At 39.2% G+C, this 26,440-nt stretch overlaps 1 protein-coding gene across 2 annotated transcripts; it reads left to right on the forward strand.

Annotated features, from left to right (window-relative positions):
* Positions 1-1,426: 1,426 nt before the first annotated feature.
* Positions 1,427-25,321, forward strand: LOC121441950 (serum response factor-binding protein 1-like). 2 transcript variants are annotated; one of them, XM_041643372.1, is made up of 9 exons: positions 1,445-1,505; positions 2,406-2,492; positions 9,197-9,285; positions 10,111-10,183; positions 18,208-18,279; positions 21,904-21,985; positions 22,625-23,348; positions 24,458-24,495; positions 25,032-25,321. In XM_041643372.1, exons 4-9 carry the CDS (start codon positions 10,178-10,180, stop codon positions 25,214-25,216), a joined length of 1,107 nt encoding a protein of 368 aa, XP_041499306.1. In that variant the 5' UTR covers positions 1,445-1,505; positions 2,406-2,492; positions 9,197-9,285; positions 10,111-10,177; the 3' UTR covers positions 25,217-25,321. The 2 variants fall into 2 exon arrangements, with proteins under 2 accessions (XP_041499305.1, XP_041499306.1); XM_041643371.1 differs by lacking the exon at positions 2,406-2,492 and having other exon boundaries at positions 1,427-1,505.
* The last annotated feature ends 1,119 nt before the right edge of the window (positions 25,322-26,440 follow it).

Below are 26,440 nucleotides of genomic sequence, written 5' to 3' on the forward strand. Positions count from 1 at the left end.
ACAGAGGAGGAGCAGCCCCAGCAGAGGGTACCTGCCCTCGCAGATTAACGGAGGGGGGGGGAGTCAAGGGGTCAGGGAATGCCCCTGCTCTGTCTCCTGTGTCCCACCTCGGGCCCAGAACACTCTCCCCACTCAGGGGGGTCTTCAGGGCAGGACCAGGCTCCCCGTTCCCCTGAGGACCTCGCCAATAAAAGGTCTACCACTCTGCCGGCCAGGCCTTAAAAAACCTACTTGATTTAATAGTAGTGGGGCGATCTGCTCTCAGTGTGGTCTTCACTGTTTCATGCTTGGACTATCCCGCATCTGCCACCGGGGCCTATGCGCCGGGTCTCCCTCCACTAGTCTTTAATCCAATCTGACCCAACACTCCCACTCAGCAACTGTTACCATCTTGTTCGAACGCATATTCTTGAGTCTTAAGCAGAAATCGCCACCTTTAGGAATCCATACTGGTATTTCTGTAACTTTGTATTGTAGTTGAGAAAACTGACAAGGCACCACAGCAGTTTCATGGGGTATTGTTGTTATTATTATTATTATTATTATTATTATTATTATTATTATTATTATTAGTGGAGACACAATGCAATAAATATTTTACTGCTTTTTAAATGAGGGGGGTCTTGCATTTCCGTTTTGCAGTGGACCCCATATTCTATGCAGTGGTACCTGAAGTCGTGTGTGTGGTCAGCCCCAGCTAGCAACTTTGAACAAGGCAATTAATTTCGATGTCAGGTTTTGTTTTTTTTTTTTTGTTTTTATGAAGATAAGATTCTGGAGTTAATTCGTGTAAAGAGTTTGACCCAGGACATCCTCCTTTATAATGGTCACTACTAGAATGTGTAACTAACTAGTAGTTGATCTAGTTCAGAGTCTCGTTTTATATTTCTTATGCCCACAGATCCAGCTCTTCAAACACAGTTCTCACAGAGAGTAACAAATGTTCCTCTTCTATTTCAGATATCCGTTTTACCAAAACTCAGCCTTTCCACATATTCGCGCTTCGGCCGGTAAGAAGCAAAAGACACAGAGGAAGGCTCTTAAAAAGATGTCCTTGATAGAGCAAAAATCTTCACAAGCGCTAGATTTTAGAACTGAGCAAAATCTGCAACTCAAGCAACTTGATCTGTTCAGGAAAACGTTCTCCGCTCCTCCTCAGTACCCTCCAGCTATAAGGGAACACAGTGGAACAATCCCCGGGAAAATTTCCCTTCTCTGCAAACATCAGCTAATACCACGCCCACTGGAGCGCTCGCTTGCCTGGTTTCCACGGAAACGCTCCATTCCGGCCCTTCCCATTTCCGGTACCGCCGGAAAGTCCCGACTCTTTTTTTTTTTAGGCGTTTGCGCGCAGGACTGTGAGTTTTGGGCGGAAGAGGCCGCCATCGGTGGGCGTGCCTGCGCAGCCGCGGTGTAACCTCCGGAGTTCACGTGCGGAGATGGCGGCCGATCCTCTTCCTCCGGCTGCAAAGCCTCAGCCGGGAACTCTGAACCTGAATAACGAGGTGAGCGTCGCGGGCCGGGACTGTGGGGTGTAGGGCCCCCTCTCTGCCTCCGGAGTCCCGCCGCGTGGGTGGGGAGCGCGGCCTCCGAGGACCCGTCGGGTCGGGAGACGGCAGCCACGCGCCGCTGGTCCCCTCCCTGGTCTCAGGCTCCGCACACTTCCGTCCCTGCGACGAAGGGGAGGTCACTCGGTGTACGGTCACTTTTAATTGTTCTCTGTAGAATGTAGCTCCACGATTGCCCCTTGCTCATAAGCGGGTAAGGTTTAAATTTGCTGAGCTCAGTGCCTGGCCCTGAGTAAGCTCTCAGTAAACCTGCGTTTTCTTGATTGTCAGAATTGAAGGGAAGAGAATTCAAACTGCAGCACGGTTTGTGTTACAAGTTACAGATCTTGAATGACCCTGTACGCACTCCGGACACCTCTTTTTTTTTTTTCCTGATAGTGTCGGTCCCATTGATGTTTCCTTTCCAGCTGAACTCTTAAGAGCCATTTGCACTCGCTTATCCCCTGTATATCTCTTCCTGGTTTCGCGCTTAATTCTCTCTCGTCTCACACCCACCTCCACTGGAGTGCTAGTCTTTACAGGCCCACCAAGAGTTTTCAGTACATGCTTTTACCAACGTTCACATGGCATCCCAAACACCGTAAGCTTGGAGGAACGAGAATCGAACAGACACCTCACAGCTGCGTATCGTGAAAGAGTGCCTTACCCTGCTTGTCGTTTCTATGCGGGTCACTGTCCCAATTACAGAGCTGTGTAGGATTTCTTTGTTGTTGTTTTTCGTTTTCCAGTAACCTGTGATAGAGAATAAAGGAGGATTCTACCCCCCCCCCCAAATAATTGTGCAGAAGTTTTTGCAGAAGCAAAGTCAGGTGTGTGATAGAGTCCTTAATCTTCTAGGGGAGCCCTCTACAGGAATTGCAGACAATAATTGAGTGATGTCTTGGAAGACATTGCAGGCACGGGGACTCTTCTAAGCAGAAAAAGGTTGGTGGTAGGAAACTCTGAATAATAAACAGCTAGAAAGCATTCACTGGTGAGAATTAACAAATATGTCACCGTATTATGCCCGATTGAGTCTTTTTTTTTTTTTTTTTGGTTATTGTTTTTTGTTTTTAGAGACAGGGTTTCTCTGTAGCTTTTTGGAGCCTGTCCTGGAACTAGCTCTTTAGACCAGGCTGGCCTCGAACTCACAGAGATCCGTCTGTCTCTGCCTCCCCATATTGAGTCTTCATTTCAGTAGGTAATGGGTTACAAAGTATCAAAGAGGGAGAAACAAGGTGTTTAGATGTTTAGAATTTCCTGATGTTTTTCACCCATTTAAACTTGTATTTTGTGCAAGAAAATTGTTGGTGGGTGTTTCTCATTAAGTTATGTATGAACTGTGAAAGATCTTAATTGTCCTTGGAAGTTCAGGGAAAGGGATAGTACCATTTAGGTCGGGTTTTGATTTCAAGGGTCACGATGTCAGGTAATCAGTCCAGCAAGGTTCCTTTCCACTTCTGCAACTTGTAGGCTTTTTCAGAATAACTAAGTAAGATCATTAGAAAGAATTCACTAATTGATTTTAACTAGATTGCTTTCAGTGATGTGACCACCTGTTTCTGTCATGTGTGCATGTAAGGATGTTCCCCTGACACATACATGCTCTAAAAATGTTTCCTGGGTGATTGGATGAAGTTACCAAATGAGAAATCATACATAGCCCAAATTTAAATTAAATATGTCCTCACAGATACCGAATAAAGAATGACAGAAAATAGTGGAAATGTTGATGTCATCATTCAGATCAAAATAAGAATACAAATGGAGTCGTGAGTCACTTAGTGGAAACAGGTTCGAAAATACATGGCACTGGGTAATTATGTCGTTGAGCCACAAAACCCTTAATGATTGTGACATCACTGTCACTTGGTGATAAATTATTATGGGACCACTGTCCTGTGTATGTCACAGCTTCAGAATTTTTGTGCGCATGACTATCGCTTGACCTACCTAAAGGCTGAGAAACATGACGAAAGCAAGAGCAAAGATGACTGCCTAGAAAAAGCTTGTCAGGCCTGACGTGACTGCCTAGAAAACGCTTGTCAGGCCTGACGTGACTGCCTAGAAAACGCTTGTCAGGCCTGACGTGACTGCCTAGAAAACGCTTGTCAGGCCTGACGTGACTGCCTAGAAAACGCTTGTCAGGCCTGACATTTTTGTCATAGAAATTTGGCAAGGGCTTACTCTCAAAAGGAAGCAGATGTGAAAAGTTGAGACTCAGTGTGTCACACTCTGCTGCTGTGGCCATCCAGAATATTCCCCGACAGAGCTGTTCTGCTCTCCTCCTAGCTACTGGGGTTGGCGCTGTTGATCGTCTTACCTGCTGCTCAGTTTTTTCTTCAGCTCGGATTTAAGAGGTCATTTCTGTGTTTTAAACCCACTGGCTTGCTTATGGATAAAATTGAACAACATAAGGACACCTGTCCGCCTTGTTTTCTCCTGTCCCTGTTAACCCATGTTCTCAGCTGCATTGGCTCCTTCTAGCCCTGCTCTAGGTCCTTGACACATGGTACTCCAGGATCTAGAATTTCCTCTCACCAGTCCCACTTACAACTTTCTCAAGAAACCTGTTGCTAGCTTTTATCCTTTGCATGTATATATGACATTACAAAATATTTATATTATAGGTGCTTAGTATTTGAAAATTATTAAAGTGGTAAACATGCTCATCTTAAAAACACACCATCTTATTTGCTTGTTAACTGTTCCCATGAGTTTTGCTAGATGGCAGCATAAGCTCGGTAGTGGCTAAATTATAGGCAATCATGCATCATTTTAGATTTTTTTTTAATTCTTGTTGATCAAAAAATAATTCAACAGTAAGTTATAATCTAGATGACTAACTTAAAGTTTCCTTATAAAGGCATAATAAGGTTCATAACTGTGAAAGTGATAGAACATATATCTTTGTAACCTACTTTTATTTAAGATTTCTCAGATTTTTCTGCATCATACTTAAAACACCAGCTTCTCTTTTCTACGTTGGAGGTAATTATTACTCTTCTGGTGTAGTTTCTCACCTATATGTCTCATTCTTTTGTACTATTTCTATAGCTAGTGTATAGTATTGATAAATATTTTTAAACTTTGCATTTGTGATACTATACTGTAGAAATATGTATGTCCTTTTTGTGTACTCTTTATATATATTGTATCCTCAGAAACATTTTCTAATAAGTGGAGCATGGAAAATATTGTGCGATTCTTTACTGTTGAAACATGGCTTCTAATAGACTCTCAGATGTAGAATTTTTATTAAAGATGGCAAAAATTTCCTCCATAAAGACTATAGAAGTTGCCTTTTCTTCCAGCAGTTTCTGAGCATGCCTGTTTTCCCCTAGCCCTGTGATCTAAGGTTTATGATTTCTGTATATCCAAGAGTGAATAAGCAGACGTTACAATGTATTCTAAAGTACCACAGATGTGCTCAGCTTTTCCTAATAACTATCAGTTTTGTTAAAGATTGCTCGAATCCAAGAACATGACAAAGTAATGCATTACTTGGGAATTAGCTAATTCACTAGATAGCAGATAGTCAGCAAGAGTCAGTTCAAACTGCTGAATTTTGTCTATGGTCCGTAGTATTAAAAATTTGTCACCATGAATCCTGGAATATAACTCTTTTTCTCACAAGTGGATTATCACTAATCATTAGCTTATAAGAGATGCATAGCTTATATAAGTAAACATGGGTAAATGGTTCATTAAGGAATGTTTGGAATGTAGAGAGGATGTTCACATTGCAAAACACTGCTCCTTGTCTGTGATCATTACCAGCAGTGGAATGTTGGACTGCAGAAAGAATTTAGTGCATAGCTAGAGAACTCTTTGGACAGAACGTCCTTCCTTTCATGATAGCTTTTGCTTGTTTGTGGTTCCTTCTCTTCTTTGAGTTGACTTTCCATTTGTTCCTCTTTTTTTTTTAATATTTATTTATTTATTATGTATACAATATTCTGTCTGTGTGTATGCCTGCAGGCCAGAAGAGGGCACCAGACCCCATTACAGATGGTTATGAGCCACCATGTGGTTGCTGGGAATTGAACTCAGGACCTTTGGAAGAGCAGGCAATGCTCTTAACCTCTGAGCCATCTCTCCAGTCCCATTTGTTCCTTTTTTAATAAGAATGCTAGGTTTTGACTTTATTGTATTTTGTTATTTATCCAAGAAGTGATGTAGATTACTTCAGTTCTAGTCATATCTCACTGCCAGCACAGAAACACTCTCACTGTGAATTTTCAATCTTTTAATGGGTTATTTTAAATGCTTTCTTTTGCTGCTTGGAACATCAGCCTGAGTAAAGATGAGTTAATAGAGTTTTACTTCAGTTTCTCTCTTCGAACTCTTCATACTTGTTATTCATCTTGTTTCCACTATTATCTCCTTACCTATTTTACCTAATTTCTTCTTTCTCACACCTAAACAGCATTATAGTCTAACTATCTCAGTTGGGGGTTGGTTGGAGTAGTTTGTTCATTCTTACTCTCTTTGTCTTTCTGTCTCTCTCTTGTGGGTACAGTAAACTTTATTGATGGTATTCAAGAAAGTGAGGCTCTCTAAGCTTCTCCCCTTCTTCTGGGGCTCTGAGATGGAAACTGTGAGGAAGATACTGCAGGGCCTGAGTTGGGACAGGGACTTTGCAGCAACTATGTTGCTCTTATGTTCTTGCTAGGGTGGGTGGGCTAATGTTCCTTACTCCTTGGAGGCCATGAGGTCTTTTGCTATATGTACTTATTATCATTCCAGGAAATGAGCTTTGCAAAGCTGTCATTGAGAAAAATGCCAGCCCCAGCATCAAAGATGGAAGAGTGGGCGTCACTATTGAGGTCACAGGAGACAACCTGGTCCTCACTGTCGCCCAGGATGCCCTTTAGTGGGCCCTAGTATGCCTGCCTTCTCCATGTCATCATACTTAGTAGCTTTCTCCAAGTGGTATGTCAGATCCAAGGCGGACACGTTGTGGGTAGGAACACAGAAGGCCATACCAATGAGCTTCCCATTCAGCTGTAGGATGACTTTCCCTACAATCTTGGTACATTGGATACAGGGATGATGTTCTGGGCAGCCCATAGCCATCATGCCATAGCTTCCCAGAGGGACCATCCACAACTTCTGGGTCGCAGTGATGGCATGGACTGTGGTCATGATTTCTTCCACAATGCTAAACTTGGTATGAATAACCTTGGCCAAGGGGGTTAAGCTGTTGGTGGTGCAAGAAGCATTGCTGGCAATCTTAAGTGAACTGTCATACTTCTCATGGTTCACACGCATGACAACCGTGGGAGTGTTAGTAGAAGGGGCAGAGATTATGACCCTCTGGGCCCCCCCTCAAGTGGGCCCTGGCCATCTACATGGTGGTGAAGAAACCAATAGACTTCACAACATACTCAGTACCAGCATCATCCCATTTGATGTGTGGGTGGAATCTCGCTCCTGAAAGATGATGGCCATGGCCATTCTGTTGATGACAAGCTTCCTCTTCTCAGCCTTGACTTTGCCGTTGAGCTTGCTATGGCTAGAGTTATGCTGGAACATGCAGACCATGTAGTTGAGTTCAGTGAAGAGTTAGTACATTTATGGCAACAGTATCCACTTTGCTAAACAAGAAGGAAGCCCCCAGTAGGGCCAAATCTGTTCACTCAAACCTTCACCCTTGTGACTCAAGTCTCACACACTGCATCAGATGTGACTGTCTCTGGAACTGGGAGGAGCAGAGCATATTCATTCTCTCTCTCTCTCTCTCTCTCTCTCTCTCTCTCTCTCCCTCCCTCTCCCTCTCCCTCTCTCCCTCCCTCCTTCCATGTGTGTGCGTGTGTGTGCACATACGTGTTCATTCTTTAGTTTTTGAGAAAGACCTTGCTAGGTAGTCCGGTCTAGCCCTCAAAGTCCAAACTCTGCAGCCCTGGCCTCTGAGTGCCAGAGTCATAGGTATGTTCACTATAGATACCAGCTAGTTCTGCTTGCTTTTGGTTAGAGAATTTGCTGAACTGTGACGGCCTTCTGCCACACACAGGCCTTCTGCCCTATAATTCCTGGATGACAAATGAATTGATAGCCTTTAATGGCCTCACAAAAATGGCACTGGTAATGTTTTACAAAAGTAAAGCTAAGTTTTTAGAGTAATAAGTAGGGAGAAAATCAAAAATTTCTTTTTTTATATATAGTGAATGCTTATTATGTGCTATACTTAAATTTGTCTGTTGCCTGTACATGGATACTGAGAAAGTTAAACAAGAAAAACATGTTTGGTTTGGTGTGAAATGCGACTATGGAAAAAAGCATTCTCTTTGTTCCAGAATTTCTTACCAAGTAATATCGAGCATACCCTTTTTGAAATCAGAGTTTTGAAGTTGGAGACTAGCTTTCCTGTGATTGGAATGTAACTAGGGACCAGCTCTGCTGAGATATATTAGTTAAGTTTGCTATTAATAGTAAGTGTTATATTATCATTTCATAAACCTGCAAGGTTAAGCACTGAAGAATATGTTTTAATGTTTTAAATTGACATGTGATAGTACTTTTTTTTCATAAATGACTTAATTTTGCAATGTATCATAACCTATTATGATTCTGTTTCTCAACTTTTAGTTTGTTGTTTTGTTTTTTGAAATAATCTCATTCTGTAGTCCTGGCTTATTTCAGACCAGGCATGCAGTACAGGCTGTCCTCAGGTTTGTGGTATTTTCATTCACTTCATCCCAAGCAATGGGATTGCCGATGTAGCCCCAATGCCTATCTTCTGCTTGTGAGAAAGGGCAGTAAAAGACTCGGCGTTCATGGTTAATGGTTTTTGTGGGGTTCTTTAATTCCTTGAAGAAAATTTATAGTAAAAACAAAAAGAAAATTTCAAAGATGTTGCTGTATTCTAGTGGGAAAGATTGTGATTATGTTCTTTTAATATAGCAGACATCTGAAGCAGAAAATGAACAAAAGGTGTGCTCTATTCTGGTTTTCAGCAAGTTTTGTTGAACATGGTCTATATGCCGTGTACTATTTTAAATGTTTAGAAATAATGTTGAGTAAAATAAGATTTTTAACTTTCATGGAAGTATCTGGGGGGGAGACACATTAAACATAATTAGATTAAAAGTAAGACATTAATGTTCTTGTAGTAAGTTGTAGAGGTGCCCTTAATTGCAATAAGAGGAAATTTGTGACCTTCATAAATGATGTTGAGCCAGTCAGGAAGAATAGATGGTAACAGGCTCATGGGAAGACTTTCCTATCTCAAGAAGACTGGGGTAACAGCTGTGATGGTCGGTACGAGCACAGAGGCCAGAGACTAAGAGACAGCCCTGAACATCCAAACAGTTCCATGAAACTGTTGAAGAAAGGTGATAAAGATGAGTCTTTGATCTCAGAGGTGAAAGGTATTTCTCATAGAAAAATCGTAATTTAGTATGGTCCAATCCTAACTGAGTATAACAGTAAAATGCTAATTGCTGGAAATGTTGTGTCTTTAAAAATAGAATCCTAGTGGTTCTCCTTCGATCCCTGGAATGTACAGTTTTTTACCTTTGTGTCCTAGACTGTTTATGGAAGAAGTTTGCATCAGTCTGAGAATGTCAAGCAGAGCTTGTAGGATTCTGTGTAATAATATTCAAAATGTCTTTTTTCCCATTAATTTTGTCTTTTTTTCCTCTAAGGTTGTGAAGCTGAGAAAGGAAGTGAAGCGAGTTCGAGTTTTGGTTATCCGAAAACTTGTCAGGAGTGTTGGCAGACTGAAGTCCAAAAAGTTAGTTGTGTGAAGTAATAATCCTGTAACTAATAAAATGTCAAAAGTATTTTAGAGGAAAATGAGTATACACTCAGCTCTGAAGTTTTCTATGATATGATCTAGGGTGGAGTGAGCTGTTCAGCGTGACCTTGTATGTATGTATTGAACCTTTCTTGCTTAAGATACAGAATAATATCTTCCATTTTTAAGAAAGTTCTCCCTTTCCTCCTTCCAAATTGAAATTGCTTGCAGGGTTCCTTATGTGCTTTATGTAACTAGAAGTTATTTCTGAGTGTTAGTAAGTCTAAGATGTATCAGTTATGTATCAGTTATGACTTTATTTCATTCACCTTTCTTTGTCATAGTATTTTGAAATTTTTTGGTATCTTGTGGAAATATTTATCAGTTTATTATATGCTGTGATGTTTTTGAATAACAGAATATTTTTTATTTCCAGCATCAGTAGTGTCAATGAAAAGCTGTTTGCAGTTCTTAGGATTTAAGCACAAGAATTTAGATAGCCATTAAACGTGTGGTTTGTGGTTTTCTGTTTGTCCTGCCTTTAGTTGTGTCTTAGGAGGCTTTTATTACTTTAAACAGAGTTTTTGTAACTGACATTGTCATTAAAAGACTAGAGAAATCGACCAGCCAGTGAAATGATTCCAGTATAGCGTGTGTCTCCTCCCATTTCCAACACAGTGACAGCAGGTGTGTGTGGCAGGGGGTTGAAAACAGCAGTAAAGGGTGCATGCTTGTCACATAGCTTTCTCAAAAACTTAAAACACTGTTTATGACATGTCTCTAAAGCTCATGTTTTCCTTGGTAATAATTGTCTCTTTGCAGGGGCACTGAAGATGCACTGTTGAAAAATCAGAGACGAGCCCAAAGGTTGCTTGAAGAAATTCACGCCATGAAGGTAAGGGCATGCGAGTGGGTGTTGTGTGCTGTTTCTCCTGGCAGCCCGTGTCTTGTGTGCATGGTGCCTCTTTAAGGACTCCTGGGTTGCTCAAGGCTTATTTGTGTGGCTGAACTTGGTGACGAGTGGCACGTTTGCAAAACTGTGATATGTGGAAGCTTGCATCGTTCCCTGTTGTTTAAGTACTAGACTAACTTGAGTTGAAACTGCCAAACTAAACTCATTTGTGTTTTATGATGCCTCATGTCTAAGGCTTTTATTTTTACTGTTACTGAGGCGTGTATTCTAAACTAAGGTCAGTAGTTAAAGGGTTTGTGCTATTTGGAAACAGGGATAGTGATGCTGGTTGCTGACATCATGCTTCTCCTGTTGCCAACTCAATAAATTTCTGTGTAGTGGTGTCAGCGTTTTATGAGGTTCTGTAGAACTTAAAATAAATGTAGTGTTGAACCAACATGGTTCATATTGTCGTCTTTTCAGTAAGACTCTTCACTAGCATAATTTTTAGGTCTTCTTGCTGCCCTTTTTTTGTGGAAACTTTCATTTACAAAATGACATACCATTAAATGTCTGGAAGACTTTTTTTTATTGCTGAACTTAAAAACAACATTTGGTACCAGCAATTATCTTAATTGCAGGGTAATTTTCTGTGTAAGTTTTGACTTTTATAATTTAGTGTAACTTTCAAGTTTGGTTTAGATAAAAGAACAAAAGAATTCTTTAACAATATTTTAATTGAGTTGAATTATCAGTGCTATTCACTGCCCTTTTTAAGGAATGTGAAAGTGTTGAGTAGGATGCAGTTATCCCTGTTACTACGGGGGTGGGCAGTGACTCTTGGGGATAAAGAGCCCCATATTTATTAGTAGTTGTCACTCCTATAGGATTGTCAGATATAAAATCCTTTTGGTAGATCCTTTCCTGTGATTTCTTCTAAGTATTAGTCTTTGTAATTTTAGTTGTTCACAGATTTTGAACCACTAGATAATTGCTGATTTCTCTGAAAGAAGAATTCAGTACACATAACAGACTTGCAGTCTGTAAGGAGTTTGGTGACAAGTGACTCCTTTAGGTCTTTAGAATCTTTAGAACACCTGCATTTTGTAACTCTCAATAATATGCTTTTGTTAGTTAGCGAGTTGTCGTATCTGATCTGTATATGAAGCTTGTTTTCTGTTCTTTAGTTTCATCAACAGGGAAGTCAGACCCTAGAGATGTTTGCAACGTTACTACATATGTCTTTCCCGCTATGTGAGAACACTTGCCGTTACCACATAGAGCCACAGTTTACTGGCTGTGTATTGAATTCATATACTTTATAATAAGTATACGTATTTGAATTCCTGGTGGGGATTAGGCTATTCTGGGTTGGCCAGTCTGACTTTTATCTTGTTTCTTTTGTTTTTAATCTCTTTTTATATTGATTTAAATATGGCAGTAATTGAATTAAATATAAAAATCCAGACTAGGAATACTAGATCAACTATTTGTTTACTTAGCTAAAGTGTTTAATTTCATTTCTGATTTGTGGTACTTTTACAGAACATATCTTTTCTGAAAGGGGTAAATATACTTATCATTTTTTTTCAGTTGAAAGGTCTTTCATAATTTTGTAAGGAAGTGTTTTTCATACATATGGGAGTATCAGAGAAATAACCACAAAACAATAGATTCATGGTCACACAATTAAATTTGGAGGAGAACCTCTACTTACTATTTTTCTGGAGGAGTTGTTTCTTTAGCTCACATACCACTAGACTTTAATAGTTGTGCTCACGACATAGTTCTATACTTGCTTGGTATGATAATACGGTATTTTGGTGCAAGATGTCATCCTCATGGAGAAAACCCCATCTATCTTTAGAAGTGGGAGTAGTTTCTTTTTGGCCACAGTGTAGGATACAGGGACCAGATCTTTATGATTCTGTAAAATGATAGGTTCTAATTTTATATAGTGTTAAGGATGCTTCTCTGATGTTGTTTCTGATAGTATTCATACTCTTAAGATGTTAATGTACACACTGGCTTCTAAAACAAGTTTTTTCTCACTGAGAGGCAGCTTATCAACTTAAAGATCCCCATGTTACTACTCTGGAGACCAAAAGGTGAAACTGAAGCAAGGTAGTACAACAAACTTAGTTGGCTTTTTGTGTGAGTGCTGGGGATTAACTCAAATCTTCCTACTTACATGGCAGCAACATTGTCTACTAAACACCTTACTCCCTGGTCCCTAACACCTTACTCTTCATGTTACCAGTCCTAAGAAACCTTTCCCAGCACTACCGTTGATTCCAGAACTATTGACCCCCTTAAGTATAGCTTATTACATTTCTGCTGTGGTCTGTTTTCACAGCATTCCTACTCAGGGAAGGTGTCTTAAACTAGTGAGTCGGCTTCCTCAGTTAATTCTCCTAACAGGTAGTGATGTGCTTGGCATATGGATGGTTAAGTGGCTTTTGATACAGCATTTTTTGATGCTAAACTATTATTACTAAAAGGATATGAAATTGAGGGTTTTTATTACTTATTAGTAAGTAATAAAGTTAAGTGTCAGAAATATAAAGATTAAAAAAAGCTAGTTTTTCATTATATAAAAGTCACCTTAGTCAGTGTCCTAAGGCCATATAACTTTGTGTTTTTGCAGTGTTATTTGTTTGTTTTTGCATGTGTGAGTACGCGGCAGATGCATAGAGGTCAGAGACAACTTAAAGTTGTTGGATCTCATGTTTCTCTGTGATGTAGGTCAAGGGGATCGAACTAGAGTCTCTGCACTTGGTGTCTTTACCCACTGACTCATCTCACCATCCCGGGACTATTTCATTTGTTAAAACATAGAACTTTTCTTCTTAAAGTGGACAAGACCCTAAAGTCTTGTGACTTTTGAAATGATCAACAGGAAATGTTGGCGGTGTTACAGAGATTAATATATACTGCCCCACTCATACTCCGGAAACACCATTTAAAAAGTAGTTTTTAAATGGAAATCCCACTTTGCTTCCTGGAATGCAGTTTCTTCAACTAGAAGTCTGAGCTTTGAATAGGCCATATTCCTGACCCCTTAATATTGTTTCATTGTAGGTCCTGTAATGAGGACATTATGTCAAGCATATGGTGGCCTCACCTTACTCTTCTAAATACAAGCAGATGTTTCAAATGTAAGTGGTGTCTGTCCTCTGAAACTTCCTGTCCCTGGGGGAAGCAGGCCAGGCTGCAGGATGAGTTAGTAAACATGAAATGCTCAGATGAGGTTACAGTACACACCAAGATTTTGAGTAAAGAACTGATTCTGGAATTGATACATCCAAATAAACCTTCTCATCTGAGTAGGTATAAAAGATTTAGAAGTAGAAAGTGCTCTGTGCGGAATGGGGGGAAGGGTTTTGTTTTTATTTGATTTTGATTTTTCAAGTTTTGTAATTCTGGAAACATGAACTTTTCACCTTGTCAGGATGTTTCCTAATAACCATGAAAGTATCCAAAGCACTTTCCACCATTAATGTAAAAAAATTTGAACAAGCAATGCTATTGTAACTCCAGTAGGATATAATGGGTACTCGAAAAGAAGAAACTATTACCAGCATATTTTGTAGGAAATAGCAATAAAAAAAAGCAGCAGTAAATTCAGTTCCTATAAATGGGTATGAACTCAGTTTGGGGGTGAATTGGAAACAGATTTTTAATTGTTTCTGCTTAAGGTTTAACACTTTAAGCTTAGGGTTTTTTGTTTTGTTTTTTTAAAGATTTGTTTACTCATGTTTTTCCTGTCTGTGGGTGTTTCGCCTGCATGTCTGTGTGCCTGGTACTCAACGCTAGGAGATGGCAGCAGAGCCCAGAAGCTGAGTTGTGAGCGATCAGATGTGTGGTGGGAACCAACCTCATGTCCTCCTCAAGAGCAATAACTGTTGCTGACCACTGAACCCTCTCTCCATTCCCCTAAATTGATCTTTTAAAATTATATATTGTAACATAAGACTTTCTCCATGCAAGTACACAATGTACTTAGTGCGTATTATTCCCTGTGAGTCGCTTAAAATCCCTCTTGTCAGCTTTCCCCATGGTTCCAGGACAATTCTGCTTCTGCCCTAAAGTCATCAGTACATTGGTGGTGGAGGCTGCTTGTTGGTTCCCGGCTGCTCAGCCCCAAAATAATCACATAGAGACTATATTATATAAAATAATCACATAGAGACTATATTATATAAAATAATCACATAGACTATATTATATAAAATAATCACATAGAGACTATATTATATAAAACTGCTTGGCCCATTAGCTCTAACTTCTTTTTGGCTAACTCTTACATATAAATTTAACCCATCTCCATTAATCTGTATAAAACCACGTGGCAGTGGCTTACCCAGTAAAGTTCCTGTGTCTATCTCTGGCAGGACTACATGGCTTCTCCTTGCTCCGCCCTTCTTTCTCCCAGGATCCAGTTTAGTTTTCCCCGCCTAGCTAAGTTCTGCCCTAGGTCCAAAGTAGTTTCTATATTCATTAATGGTAATCACAGCATACAGAAGGAAATCCCACATCAGTACATATGTGATTTTATGTATCTATAAATTTTAGGATTCACAAGTAAGAAAAAGCATGCAACACTGAGACAGATTAGTTTCAAATATTTATACATATCAACTTGAACATATAACAATAATTTTTATGATGAAAATCATGTACTTCGGGTTTTTCTGTATGTTATAGCACACCAGTACTATGCACATGAAGTTAATATGTTGTGATAGCAAGAGAAGCTCATTAATGTGTGTTTTTCTTGAATATAAAAATTAATAGAGTTTGGAGAGATGGCTTCACATTTAAGAACACTGGCCGCTCTTCACAAGACATTGGTTCAAATCCCAGCACCAATGTGGCAGCTTTGAATCTAACTCCAGTTCTAGGGGCTCCAGCACCCTCTACTGGTCTCAGTGGGCACTGCATGCACATGATTTCAAGTTCTGTAATTCTGGAAATCTGAACTTTTCCCTGTATCCTAATAACCATGAAAGCATCCAAAGCACGTCAATTGTTAATGTAAAAATTTTGCATCCAGCCAAAACACTCATACATATATAAAATAAATTAATCTTTAAGAATAAAATAAAAATTATTTCAAGCAAGGAAAATTGCTCCAATTTTTAATTCTGGCAATTTCTAGTAAAGTCGTAGACCTCCCCTTTACCTGCTCCCCTTTCCTCTCTAGAGCAGCCACGCCTTTAATCTATCATTTTTATGTGGGGGGAATTAGGGAGTGAAATTTGCTTTTTTAAACCCTCATAATTGTTGAAGTACATTATAATAGAAGTTGCAGGTTTGGGGAACATTGGTTCTTCTATTCATCATGGTCTAAGAAAGCATCTTAGTTTTTAAGGATCGTATGTCTGATTAGTCATAAAATTGTCATAAACTTTAAAGAAACTTTAAAATGTAAAGGATGTTTCTAAAAAAGTTGTTAGAATTCCATGTTGTATGTGCAGGTTTTATACATCTTAGTTTGAAACTGTGTGTGCTGTAGATTTCTGATGTCTCTGCAGGTGTGCTGTTCTGTTGGGAACAGACATAAGTTAAAAGGTGTTCACATCTAGGGGAATGATTGATTAGTTTAGTGTCTAACATGATTTTAGGGAGATGCCACAGAGTGAAGACACTAGAGACACTTAGAACTAAAAGCATAAATATGAGGTACCTAGAACTCGGTACTCTGGTAAGGAGAATGCACTGCAGACAGCACGCAGATCAGTCTTCTCAGCTCTCTCTAGCTCTGGTACACTGAACTGTGCTTGCAGTGTTTGAGCATCATTTTTATTTTTTTACTTAACTTGGTTTTTTCAGAATGGATGTTATTATGTCTCATTGTTTAGTTTCCATCTCAGTTCCCTGGCTGCAGCATCACACAGATGGTTAGTGTATGTCTCTAGTAAAGTAGCCAGCATTACTGGTTACGGAATGAGTGGAGATGTAAAGGTCTAGCAGGTGCTTAAATTGCAGGAATCATTCCATTTCAAAGACTTTTGAAAGTTTTTTTGAGCAATTGTGTTTTCTCAAATGATGAAACTGAAAGGAGAATAGAGGAGTAACTGGCTAAAAGAGAGTAAGTTGGATTAATAATTGTGTATAAGAGACAGTGGTTTATAGATTATCGTACCTATGTAAAACCGATATCTTTTAAGCCTTTGTTTTTGCACGTATGTTTCATGACCGCTTCAGTTATCTACTAACTTAGTTACGGTTTCTGTTGCTGTGATAAAAACACCATGACCAAAAACAACTTTGGAAGAAAGGTTTATTTCACTTCCTCTTCCACATCCCAGTCTGTCATCAAAGGAAGTCAGGGCAGGAACCTGGAGACAGGAGCTAATGAAAAGGGCATAGAGGGCCATTGCTTACTGGCATGGTCCCTATGGATTGCTCAGCCCACCTTCTTATAGCACCTAGGACTATCAGCCCAAGTATGGTACTGCCCACAGACCAATCTAGTGGGAGCATTTTCTCTATTGAGATTTCCTTCAAAATAGTGCTAGCTTGTGTCGACTTGATGTGAAACTAGCCTTGCCAGTTTCACATGCAAATACATCACTATTTAAATAGAAACCTTTCTTTTTCATTTATCTCTAAAATGTCAAATTAATAGGCAACTCAAATAACTTTAAAAGCCCCGTAGCCTTCAAAAGTCTCTTTAAAACACCCAAGTTTCTTTAAAATTTCAGTCTCTGGGCTTCTGTAAAATCAAAAATGCTTTCTTATTTCAAGAGGGAGGAAGCTAGGGTACACATTTTTCTCTTAACAAAGCAAAATCAAACTCCCAACAGTGAAAATAACCTGCAGTCTAATGTCTGGAATCGTTTTGACTACTTCAAAGGTCTTGGGTTACTTCCCCAGCTCCTTTCTCTGCCGCACACACAACTTGTCTCCTAGGCTCAGACAGGCTCCACTCCACAGCTGCTGCTGCTGTATGGCTGTTACCCCATGGTACTGGCGTCTCTAAACTGCTGGGGTCTTTCTTCTGCTGCAAGTGGGCTGCACTTTGACCAGTAGCCTCTCCTGGTCTCTTTTCGGGAACTCTGGCCCTGCTTCATGGTTTATTAGTTCTAATCATGGTGGCATGTGCATGTGAGTGTAGTTTCCTGAACTGGCCAGAGGTATCAGTCAGATCCCCTGCAGCTGGAGGTACAGACAGTTGTGAGCCGTGTTATGGGTTGTTAAGAATCAAATTCTGTTCTTCAGGGAGAGGAGAATGTGCTCTTAACCTCTAAGCGTTCTCTGATGAGTATGAGTGTTATGGATACATTCTGTCCTGGTACCCGTAGAGGATGGAAGAGGGTACTATATTGCTGGAACAGTTGTGGGAGGCAATGCGGATGCTGGGACTTGAACCCAGGTACTCTGGGTAATCTCTCTTTATAGTCTGTCCATTTTAATGGCCTCCTTTGGCTCCTGCCACTTTTCCATATGTATAAAGTAATGACCTCTACAACCTCCTTCTGTTCCTCTGCTGTTTTTCCAGTTGCAATTTTTCTTTGTAGTCAAAGTAATGGGTTCATCTGTTGTGCTTTTCTTCTGTATCAGTACAGTTACTCCTAACCTGCAAATCCATACTCACTACAAGTATTGCTAATAAAGTTACTTCTCCCAGGCTGATGTTCATCTTTTAGAGTACCCTTCTACAGAGGATTATGTATATAGTATTCCTTGCGTTTCTACAAGTTCAAAACTGTTTATTTATTGTATTTGTTTTTGTAGGCTTGACATTTAAAGACTTTCTGACTGCATATGAATCTTTGGGTTACCTATAGTCCTTGAAAATGTACTGAACTTGTGTCTTGATGTGATCAGATCAGAATCGACACAACACTTAAAGGCATTTGTCATAGCTTTTCTAGTGTGTGGTAATTTCTTAACTGTGATAGATATTATACTCCTTTTCTAGAAGTTAACATTTTAAATACCAGGTTTCTTAAATCAAGATACAAAAGGAATTTTAATCACAATGATCATAGATTTACTAAAATTGGTTTCTTTCACAGGAATTAAAACCTGATGTCATAACTAAATCTGCTCTTGGTGATGATATCAACTTTGAAAAAACTTGCAAAAAGGTATGTGTGTGGTAGAGACACAGTACCTGTGTGGAGCGCCTCATCTGCTGCTTAGTGTTCTCTCATTGTCTTCCGGATTCGCCTCTTTCTCATCTCCATTACCAAATTTTCATAGCTAAATGAAGTAGTGGAAAGTATTATAAGAAACTAACTTAAACCACTACCAAAAGTTAAAGTATCTTTTCTCCTAGTTCTTGATACTCAGGTCTTTCCCCCAGAATTCATCTTTTCCTGTCATTAATGTCCAGTGGCTTGGCAGTGTTAAAGGAGTGTGTTGTTGTTTTGTTGAAAGATTCATCTTGCCCTCTGCCTACTTAAACTATATGTCAACTATGCAATGTTAAACATCAATTTCTACTTCTTATTTTTCCATTTATTTTTATTGTTTTATTTTGTTTTTGTTTATTTTTGGTTTTTGAGACATGGTTTCTCTGTAGCCTTGGAGCCTGTCCTGGAATTAGCTCTTATAGACCAGGCTAGCCTTGAACTCACAGAGATTCACCTGCCTCTGCTTCCCAAATACTGGGATTAAAGGCATGCACCACCAACACCCAGCCCATTTATTTATTTTTAAGAGACTTATTGTACTTACTCTTATTTTATGTGCATTGTTGTTTCTGCCTGCATGTCCCTGGAATTGGAACCACAGACAGTTGTGAGTTGCCATGTGGGTTCTAGGAATTGAACTGGGATCCTCTGCAAGCATAGCCAGTGCTCTTAACTGCTGAGCCATCTCTCCAGTCCCTCCATTTTTTTTATCATTGTTTTTCATATGCTATATTGTATGTTTAACAAAGACATAAAAACATTCTGTGTTTGGAATGTATCCATTTCTTTTCTCATCTCTATAAAGTACTACAGAAACAGAATATATTTTGGCTCAAAAAATTAAGGAGCTATTGTTCACTGAGATGGATTGTTGGAGGTATAGAGTTTATTACTAGAGTATCAGTAGCATAGATAGGCAGATGCACAGCAACAGCGTGATGGAGTCTCCGGGGAGAATGCAGAACCTAGCATCAGAGAGGACAACTTGCAGGGTCTCTTAGAAGAATTGAGAGCCCTTGAGGTCAGGAGTAGGAGTCTCTTACACTTTCTGAGGATGAGAGTGATTGGCATCTGAGAGCCAGGTGCTCAAGTGTTTCCCAGAGTCAGGGTAGGTGTGAGGAGCTGGATATCTGGTCTCTAACACCTCCTTTGATAGGTATTTGTCTGGTACAGCATCTGTCAGAGAGCAGTCTGTTAGCCAGGGTCTCACAGTCAGTGCCTCAGTAGCACTTATATGTCTGAAAGGATAACTCTAACATTACATCTGTCCATCATGATGTAGAAGGCATGGTAGCTAAGGTTTCTCCATCCATGACAGTGGCTTCCTGTGAGGCATGGTTACATTTTGATGGGTCCAGAAACAAACAATATGGATACAGGCAGCATTGTACATCCAGGCTCACTAGTGGTGCCAGTCAGTAGGCCTTGCTTCTCAAAGGGTCCTTAACCCCCTAAAACAGCTCCTAACTGTGACTGCCTTTTTGATGTGCCCCAGTGTGTTTTTACGCACCCTGATTCACGAATGTCTTTGTTCTTTGAAACTATAGAATGGCATGAAACTGCTTTCATGCTGGGGTTCCCTAAGTCTGTGTACTTGGGCCATGGCTCCAGAGTAAACTGCCTCTTACACTCTCTACGGTGAGAGCTGTGCATTGACAATATAACTTGTTGATTTATTTCTTTAGATAAAGTGGAGTGGAACTTAGTCCCAGTTTATTATTACAAGCATTAATATTCATACTCTTCCAGCTTATTTAGGTGACCTTTCCGAAATTAGTGCAGCGCATAAGTGAACTTTCTCTCTTAGACACTTGTTTTCATCCAGAGGATATTTGAAGAATTCTTTTCAAAATTGAATAACAAATGCCTTTGTGTTGATAATAAATACCCAATTGCCAAAATAAAATTTTTCCATTAAAAGATGAGGGTGTTTTCCACTTTTTTGTTTAATTTATTTGAAATGAAAGAAACTGGAGGTGTGTGAAAAACCACAGTTTCCTGAGAATTTTCCATGGCAAACATTGTGTCAGTTTTAAATAAGGAAAAGCTGTGGTTTCCTTCATCCAGCCTAACCCTGTGAAGGCTTCATGCAGCCCTGAATTACTGCACGGGGTCTGCTCCTTTTATGTGTCCCTGTGGCATTGCCTCTCGGATGAAGTTTATCACCTTGTGATTTGGATTAATCATTTGTGGAGAAGTTTTAGCCTTTTAAACTAGAATCACAACAGTTAGTCTGTAAATGGATAGAGGGACTCGAGCAAGGAGGGTGGGTCTTCAGGGTTCCTTGCCCCTTAGTTTCTGCACTGCACACATGCAAGTGCAGACGGCAGAGCAGCCAAGAGATGGGCCTGTGCCCACTACTACTTGCAAGCCTTTAGGTTGGTTTTGGTTTTTTTCACTAATGTTTTTATTCCTTTTTTTTTTTCTAAGAAGACTTTAGTGGACTTTAAACAATAATTTGTAGTTGTCACTAATGATTTGTGAATTAGAGGAAACTTATGGGGCATATTAGACCAAATACACAAACCTGAATTTGAGATCCAGTTTGTTTCTACATAGCTAAATTAAATGATCTTGAAGTCAAGATTGTTGGTTTGTTTTGTTGAGAAAAAATAAAAGCCCTTGGCCTATAGTCTTTTGTTAATATTTGAATTCTAAAATTGAAATAAATATTGTCAAAGTAAAGTCTTAATAAAAGTTTGAGATGTTAAGTTTGCTTTCTTGGGAATAAAATTAAAGAAATGCTTAAAATATTAAATTTTGCCTTCTTAGGAATCCAGATTAAACTTTAAGGTGTCCTGTGCTATGTGAAGGAAGGAAAACTGATGGCAGAATCTTTATCTGAGCACCTAGAAGGGAAAATATATTCGGGAAATGGAAAGCATTGTAGGAGGACCTTAGGAGGAACTTTAAAGATCTCTGTTTAGATCATGCCAATGGAGATCAGCCTGATCCCGGGATGGAGCTAGAGCTAGGAATGTGGATGAGGTCGGTCCCAGTGGCCATGTAAAAAAGTGACATGTGTCATGAATGTCTTAATTTGTGAACACAATAAATCCTACATGCTTCTATGTTCCTATCCAGTAATCAAATATTTGTGAAGTGTTAGTAATGTACCAGGTTGTGTTCTGGGCATACATTAAAGAAAGAAGACATTCAAAACAGGAAGAGAGAACACCATATTATTCTAGGTTCCATTAAGTGAGACTTACTTATTGTCCTCATGACTTAGCACTAATACAGTAATTGAATCTTTTCTTATTAACTTCATTTTCTTAGACATTTAAACTCTTTGAAAGTAAAAGCTATGATTTTTTTTTTCAGAACCCATGATGTCTGGCACAGTTTTTAGTTTTTATAGACTTAAATTATAACATTTTAATTATTAAAGATGAGTTATGTTTTTATCAATGTGATCTTTGTCTTTAGAGTAGATTCCATGGGTAACTTATCTAGAGAGAATATTTGCAAAGTCTGTGACCTAAGACATACAAAGATTGATAGATATCAATTCAGTTATTTCCAATAGTGACAGGTTAATTTTGATGCTGTATATTTATTGCTTTCAATTTTCAGCCAGATTCTACTGCAACTGAAAGAGCAATTGCCAGATTAGCAGTTCACCCTCTTCTAAAGAAAAAAGTAGATGTGCTAAAAGGTAGGAGTTAAATTATAATAGTGTGCCTAATGCATTTCGATATATGACTTTGGATAGATGATAAATATCTTTAATGTATAAAGCTATGGATATGCGTCTATAAGTATAAAAGATTTTGATATAAAAAAGATTAAATCTGTATTTTCCCAAATTTTAATATGTGTTATATGTAAAAATTATAGAAAATATATATACAGGCATGTTGAATAGTTTTAAATATTGATAGTCATATTATGTCACATAATTTTTATGCATCTTTTATAAAATATGTTTATGAAATTAAGTGCTTTGTCAAAGATTAAATGCCACTTATTTTTAGGCCTGAAACTAATTCAGTGGCATTAACATAAATTAATGTTGTCATTTTATTGCTTTCAGTGATATTTTTACTTGATAATTCAAAGCCATGAAGAAAGTAATTTTTTCATTTTTCAATTCAAGATGGATATTTTCTAGTGTTCCTTTTATGAATTTGGTATTTAAGTAATGAAAAGATTTCTTTGTGACCTCAAACTCCTGTTCCATACATACTGTAGATTCCAGTTCTCAAATATTTCCACATAGCTAAAGCAGTACTGTGTGGGGACAGTGACACTTTGTGCCAATGCTGAAACAGAGTCATGTACTATATTCTTGCAGCTGCTGTGCAAGCCTTCAAAGATGCAAGGCAGAATGCTCCTGAAGCTCAGTCATCAAAGAATACTTCAGAAGAAAGCCAGTGTAAGGACACTCGGTGTTCAAAGGATGATGCAGGCGAGTCACAGCATCATGAGAGAACTGTTGGCAGGGAACAGAGAGCAAAAGCAAAAGAAGCTAAAACAGTAACAAAGAAAGCAGAAAGTGATTCAAAAGAAAAAACAGCCATGATAGAGCATGGACCCAAAGCAGTGGCCACTCCATGTTCTCCAGGGATGCCTTCGGGAAAGGATGCCGTGGCTACTTCTGCACACCAGAAGGTGTCATCCACTGACTCAAAACGGCAAGCCTCAACCAAAACCACAAAGACAGAGAGTGAAGGCACCCTTGGTGAGAATAGTGGCAGCGAGGAAGAGGTGAGTGAGAGTGAGAAGGAGTACTTCGACGACAGCACTGAAGAAAGGTTCTACAAACAGTCCTCTGCGTCCGAGGACAGTGACAGTGGTGATGACTTCTTCATTGGAAAAGTCCGACGGACACGAAAGAAGGAAAATAGTGTCCGGTCCTCAGCTAAGGAACAGAAACCCCTCCCAAAGGTCTCGCCCAAAGCTAATACCCTTGAAACCCATTGGGATACACGAAATGATAAACATAAGCTGATCCCAGAAGCCCGGAAGTTAGAATCCGTGTTTTTCCACTCTTTATCTGGACCTAAGAGCTCCAGAAGGTAAGGGCATTTTTTGTTCTGAACTGATGTAATTCATTTGTTTACTATATGGAGTGGCTGCGTATCCTCACAGCCTGGGAGAAAAACTCCTCATGAACCTGCTTTGTGTTAGCCTTGCTGGGTTTTGGGCTGGTACTCTTTCTTCGTCGTCATAATTGGGAGCATGTAGAGATACACATACAGCAGTGGTACACTGCCCAGCATCATGAGAAAGGGTCCATCAATCCCAGAGACATGCCTGCGTAGTTGTGGTTTTGTTCTTTCTATGTATCAGACTTTCAAAATTTGGGATTATTTTTTTAATGTAAAGCTTTAAAAATATTTATGTCTGTCTTGATAAACAGAATTTTCTGATAAATGTGTGATAAGCTGCTGCCATTCCAAACATGGCTCCTTCCCATGTTTTAGTACATGCGACTGCCTTCCTCCACCCAATTTATATTGGGATATTGCCTTTCATCTCTGCTGACAGCCACTTTCACAGCTGTCCCCTAGAGAGTTTCATTTATCACTCTTCACTGATAGAGAATACTGGCCAATTTTTAACTAGAGGCTGTGACTAGCTGATATCATCAGTAATGACCCTTTTTCTGTATATTTATTGGCCAGAGATACTCTTTAATAAAATAATACAATGTAAATACTTTTTCTAAACCTAGCATAGAAAAGAACTTCAAACAATGTTAAAGCCTTGAGAGTAAATAAAATATTTACCTATCTAACTCAATTGTGCCCAAAAGATTTCTAGATTTTTCTTGGTTCTGCACTAAAAATGTAGATGCTAATTTTCATTATCAATCATTCTCCTCTTTAAAAAATTTTTGAAGTTCTTTATATAGACAGTATTCAAGAGCAAGATAGACGAAATGGATTGTTTTCCATTGAACAGAAGTTCCTATGTAAAGTTCCTATGTAAAGGAAAGGGTGTGTGTGTGTGTGTGTGTGTGTGTGTGTGTAGGTATTTTATTTTATTGGCTGATGGTGGAGTGAGCAAGTGAATGCTGAGGGTGAATTTTATCATTCATTCTGTCATCAGAGGATTTGTTTTGTCTTTTAGCTCCTAATGTTGTGTTTTGTTTTTGTTTTTTGTTTTCTTTTTCTTTTTTTAGGGATCCCAGAGAACAGGCCCCGAAGAGTAAAGCTTCAGGTGTGTATTCATGACTGCTCAAGCCGATAAGCAGTACTGTGCCACAGGGAAAGGATGAAAGTTGTCGTCTCCTAATAGTTATTGAATTGTGTACCCACACAAGTGGAGATGGGGTGTCTTAGCATTAGCAATATCATTTTGTATTGGCTCCTTTTGGCTGTAGCAAAACTGCATGCTCTCTTGATGCTACTCTAAGAATAGACTCACTAAGTAAGGATTTCTGCTGTGTGTCCGCTTTATTGTTTTGTTTTGTTTTTTTTTTTTTTCGAGACGGGGTTTCTTTGTGGCTTTGGAGCCTGTCCTGGAACTAGCTCTGTAGACCAGGCTGGTCTCGAACTCACAGAGATCCGCCTGCCTCTGCCTCCCGAGTGCTGGGATTAAAGGCGTGCACCACCATCGCCCGGCCTGGGTGTCCGCTTTAAATTGTGAGATATTTTGTCTAAGTAAAATGAAATTCTTCTTTAGTAATTGGTGTGAAGAGATGAAGTCTGTCCTTTTCAGGTATATTTAGTTGCAATTTTTCTTTTTCTTCCCAGATTTTCCAGAAGATGAACTTCCAGTCAAGAATGAGTTTGCAAAGAGTGCACGCAGAGGGTTTGAGCGTGTGAGGCAGCAGGTGCAGGCTCCTCTGCACCCTTCTTGGGAAGCGAGCAGGAGACGGAAAGAGCAGCAGTCCAGAATTGCCGTGTTTCAGGGGAAAAAAATCACATTTGATGATTGATTGATTGATGCCTTTTCTGCCAAAATTTTTGTTTTTATTTTTAACTAGCCTATTTAAATAAGTCCTTTTGAAAGTTAAAAAATATATTGCTTGTCTTTCCTTTTATGTGTGAATTTGGGGAGTGTTTATATAATCTTTTACAGATCTCTAAATTTTATTTATAAGAGTGTTTGCCCCAAATTATTTCTTATATAATTTAGAAGTTACAAAATTTTAGGTCTTATCATCCATGATTATGAAATATATTTCACTAGTTAAACTTTACCTATTGTCTTAAAAAATAAGGCAAAACGGGGCTGATGAGGTGGTTCACTCCTGCAAAGCTCATGACCCCTGAAGTTCTCATAGTGTAAGGACAGAGCCAACTCGCAAAAGTTGTTCTCTGCATGTATACAGTGTGGCACATGCTTTGAATACACTCACACACAGTGATATCATAAAAATGTTAAGATATGATAAAAATGTAGTGTTTAAGCAGCTTGCTTATGTATAGTAATCAAAAACTGAGTTCTTTATACCCCTGCAATAAGTATCTCCACTTAATGAAGAAGAACGTATATCTAGAAATCCTAATTTCTTCTGTCCACCTTGTATATGTTAACAGTAGAGCAAGTACTGGATAAGAAATGTTCGTGATACAGGAAAGAAGAACATGGTGTCTAGTTATTCTAGCTATATATTAGTTTTGAGGGCACAGTACTGGGAATTGAACTAGGACCTTAGACATACTAGGTCTTCTTCATGTGTTATCACTGAGGAGCTTGCTGTGTGGCTCAGGTTAGCCTAGTTTTTTACTTTCCCAGTGCTGGGAAGCAGGTATGTTCCACCATACCTTGCATTGAAATGTTTGTAGAAGAGGCCTCAAGGGTTAACCTAAGTACAAGTTCTTAGTAGAGGAGATGGGACCCCTAAAGAGCCACCTACTTTATGGGTAACTGGGGGCAAAAATTTTTTGAAAGGTCTTTATTTTACTGGTGAATAAGATATGAAAGATCATTGGTTAGTTAAGGGATGCTGACTGAATTCCATGTTGCCTGCAAATTTAGTGCTCTTAGCCGGGCGGTGGTGGCGCACACCTTTAATCCCAGCACTCAGGAGGCAGAGGCAGGCGGATCTCTGTGAGTTCGAGGCCAGCCTGGTCTACAAGAGCTAGTTCTGGGACCGGCACCAAAGCTACAGAGAAACCCTGTCTCGAAAAACCAAAAAAAAAAAAAATTTAGTGCT

This window comes from Microtus oregoni, unplaced genomic scaffold (genome assembly GCF_018167655.1).
Source record: "Microtus oregoni isolate MIOR12 unplaced genomic scaffold, Mior012 000085F_ref0000168, whole genome shotgun sequence".
Lineage (NCBI taxonomy): Eukaryota > Metazoa > Chordata > Mammalia > Rodentia > Cricetidae > Microtus > Microtus oregoni.

Coding starts and splice junctions, on each gene's coding strand:
- LOC121441950 (XM_041643371.1), top strand. CDS start 1,440: ATGGCGGCCGATCCTCTTCCTCCGGCTGCAAAGCCTCAGCCGGGAACT. Junction 1,506..9,196: donor CTCTGAACCTGAATAACGAG/GTGAGCGTCGCG, acceptor TTTTCCTCTAAG/GTTGTGAAGCTGAGAAAGGA. Junction 10,184..18,207: donor AAGAAATTCACGCCATGAAG/GTAAGGGCATGC, acceptor TTTCTTTCACAG/GAATTAAAACCTGATGTCAT.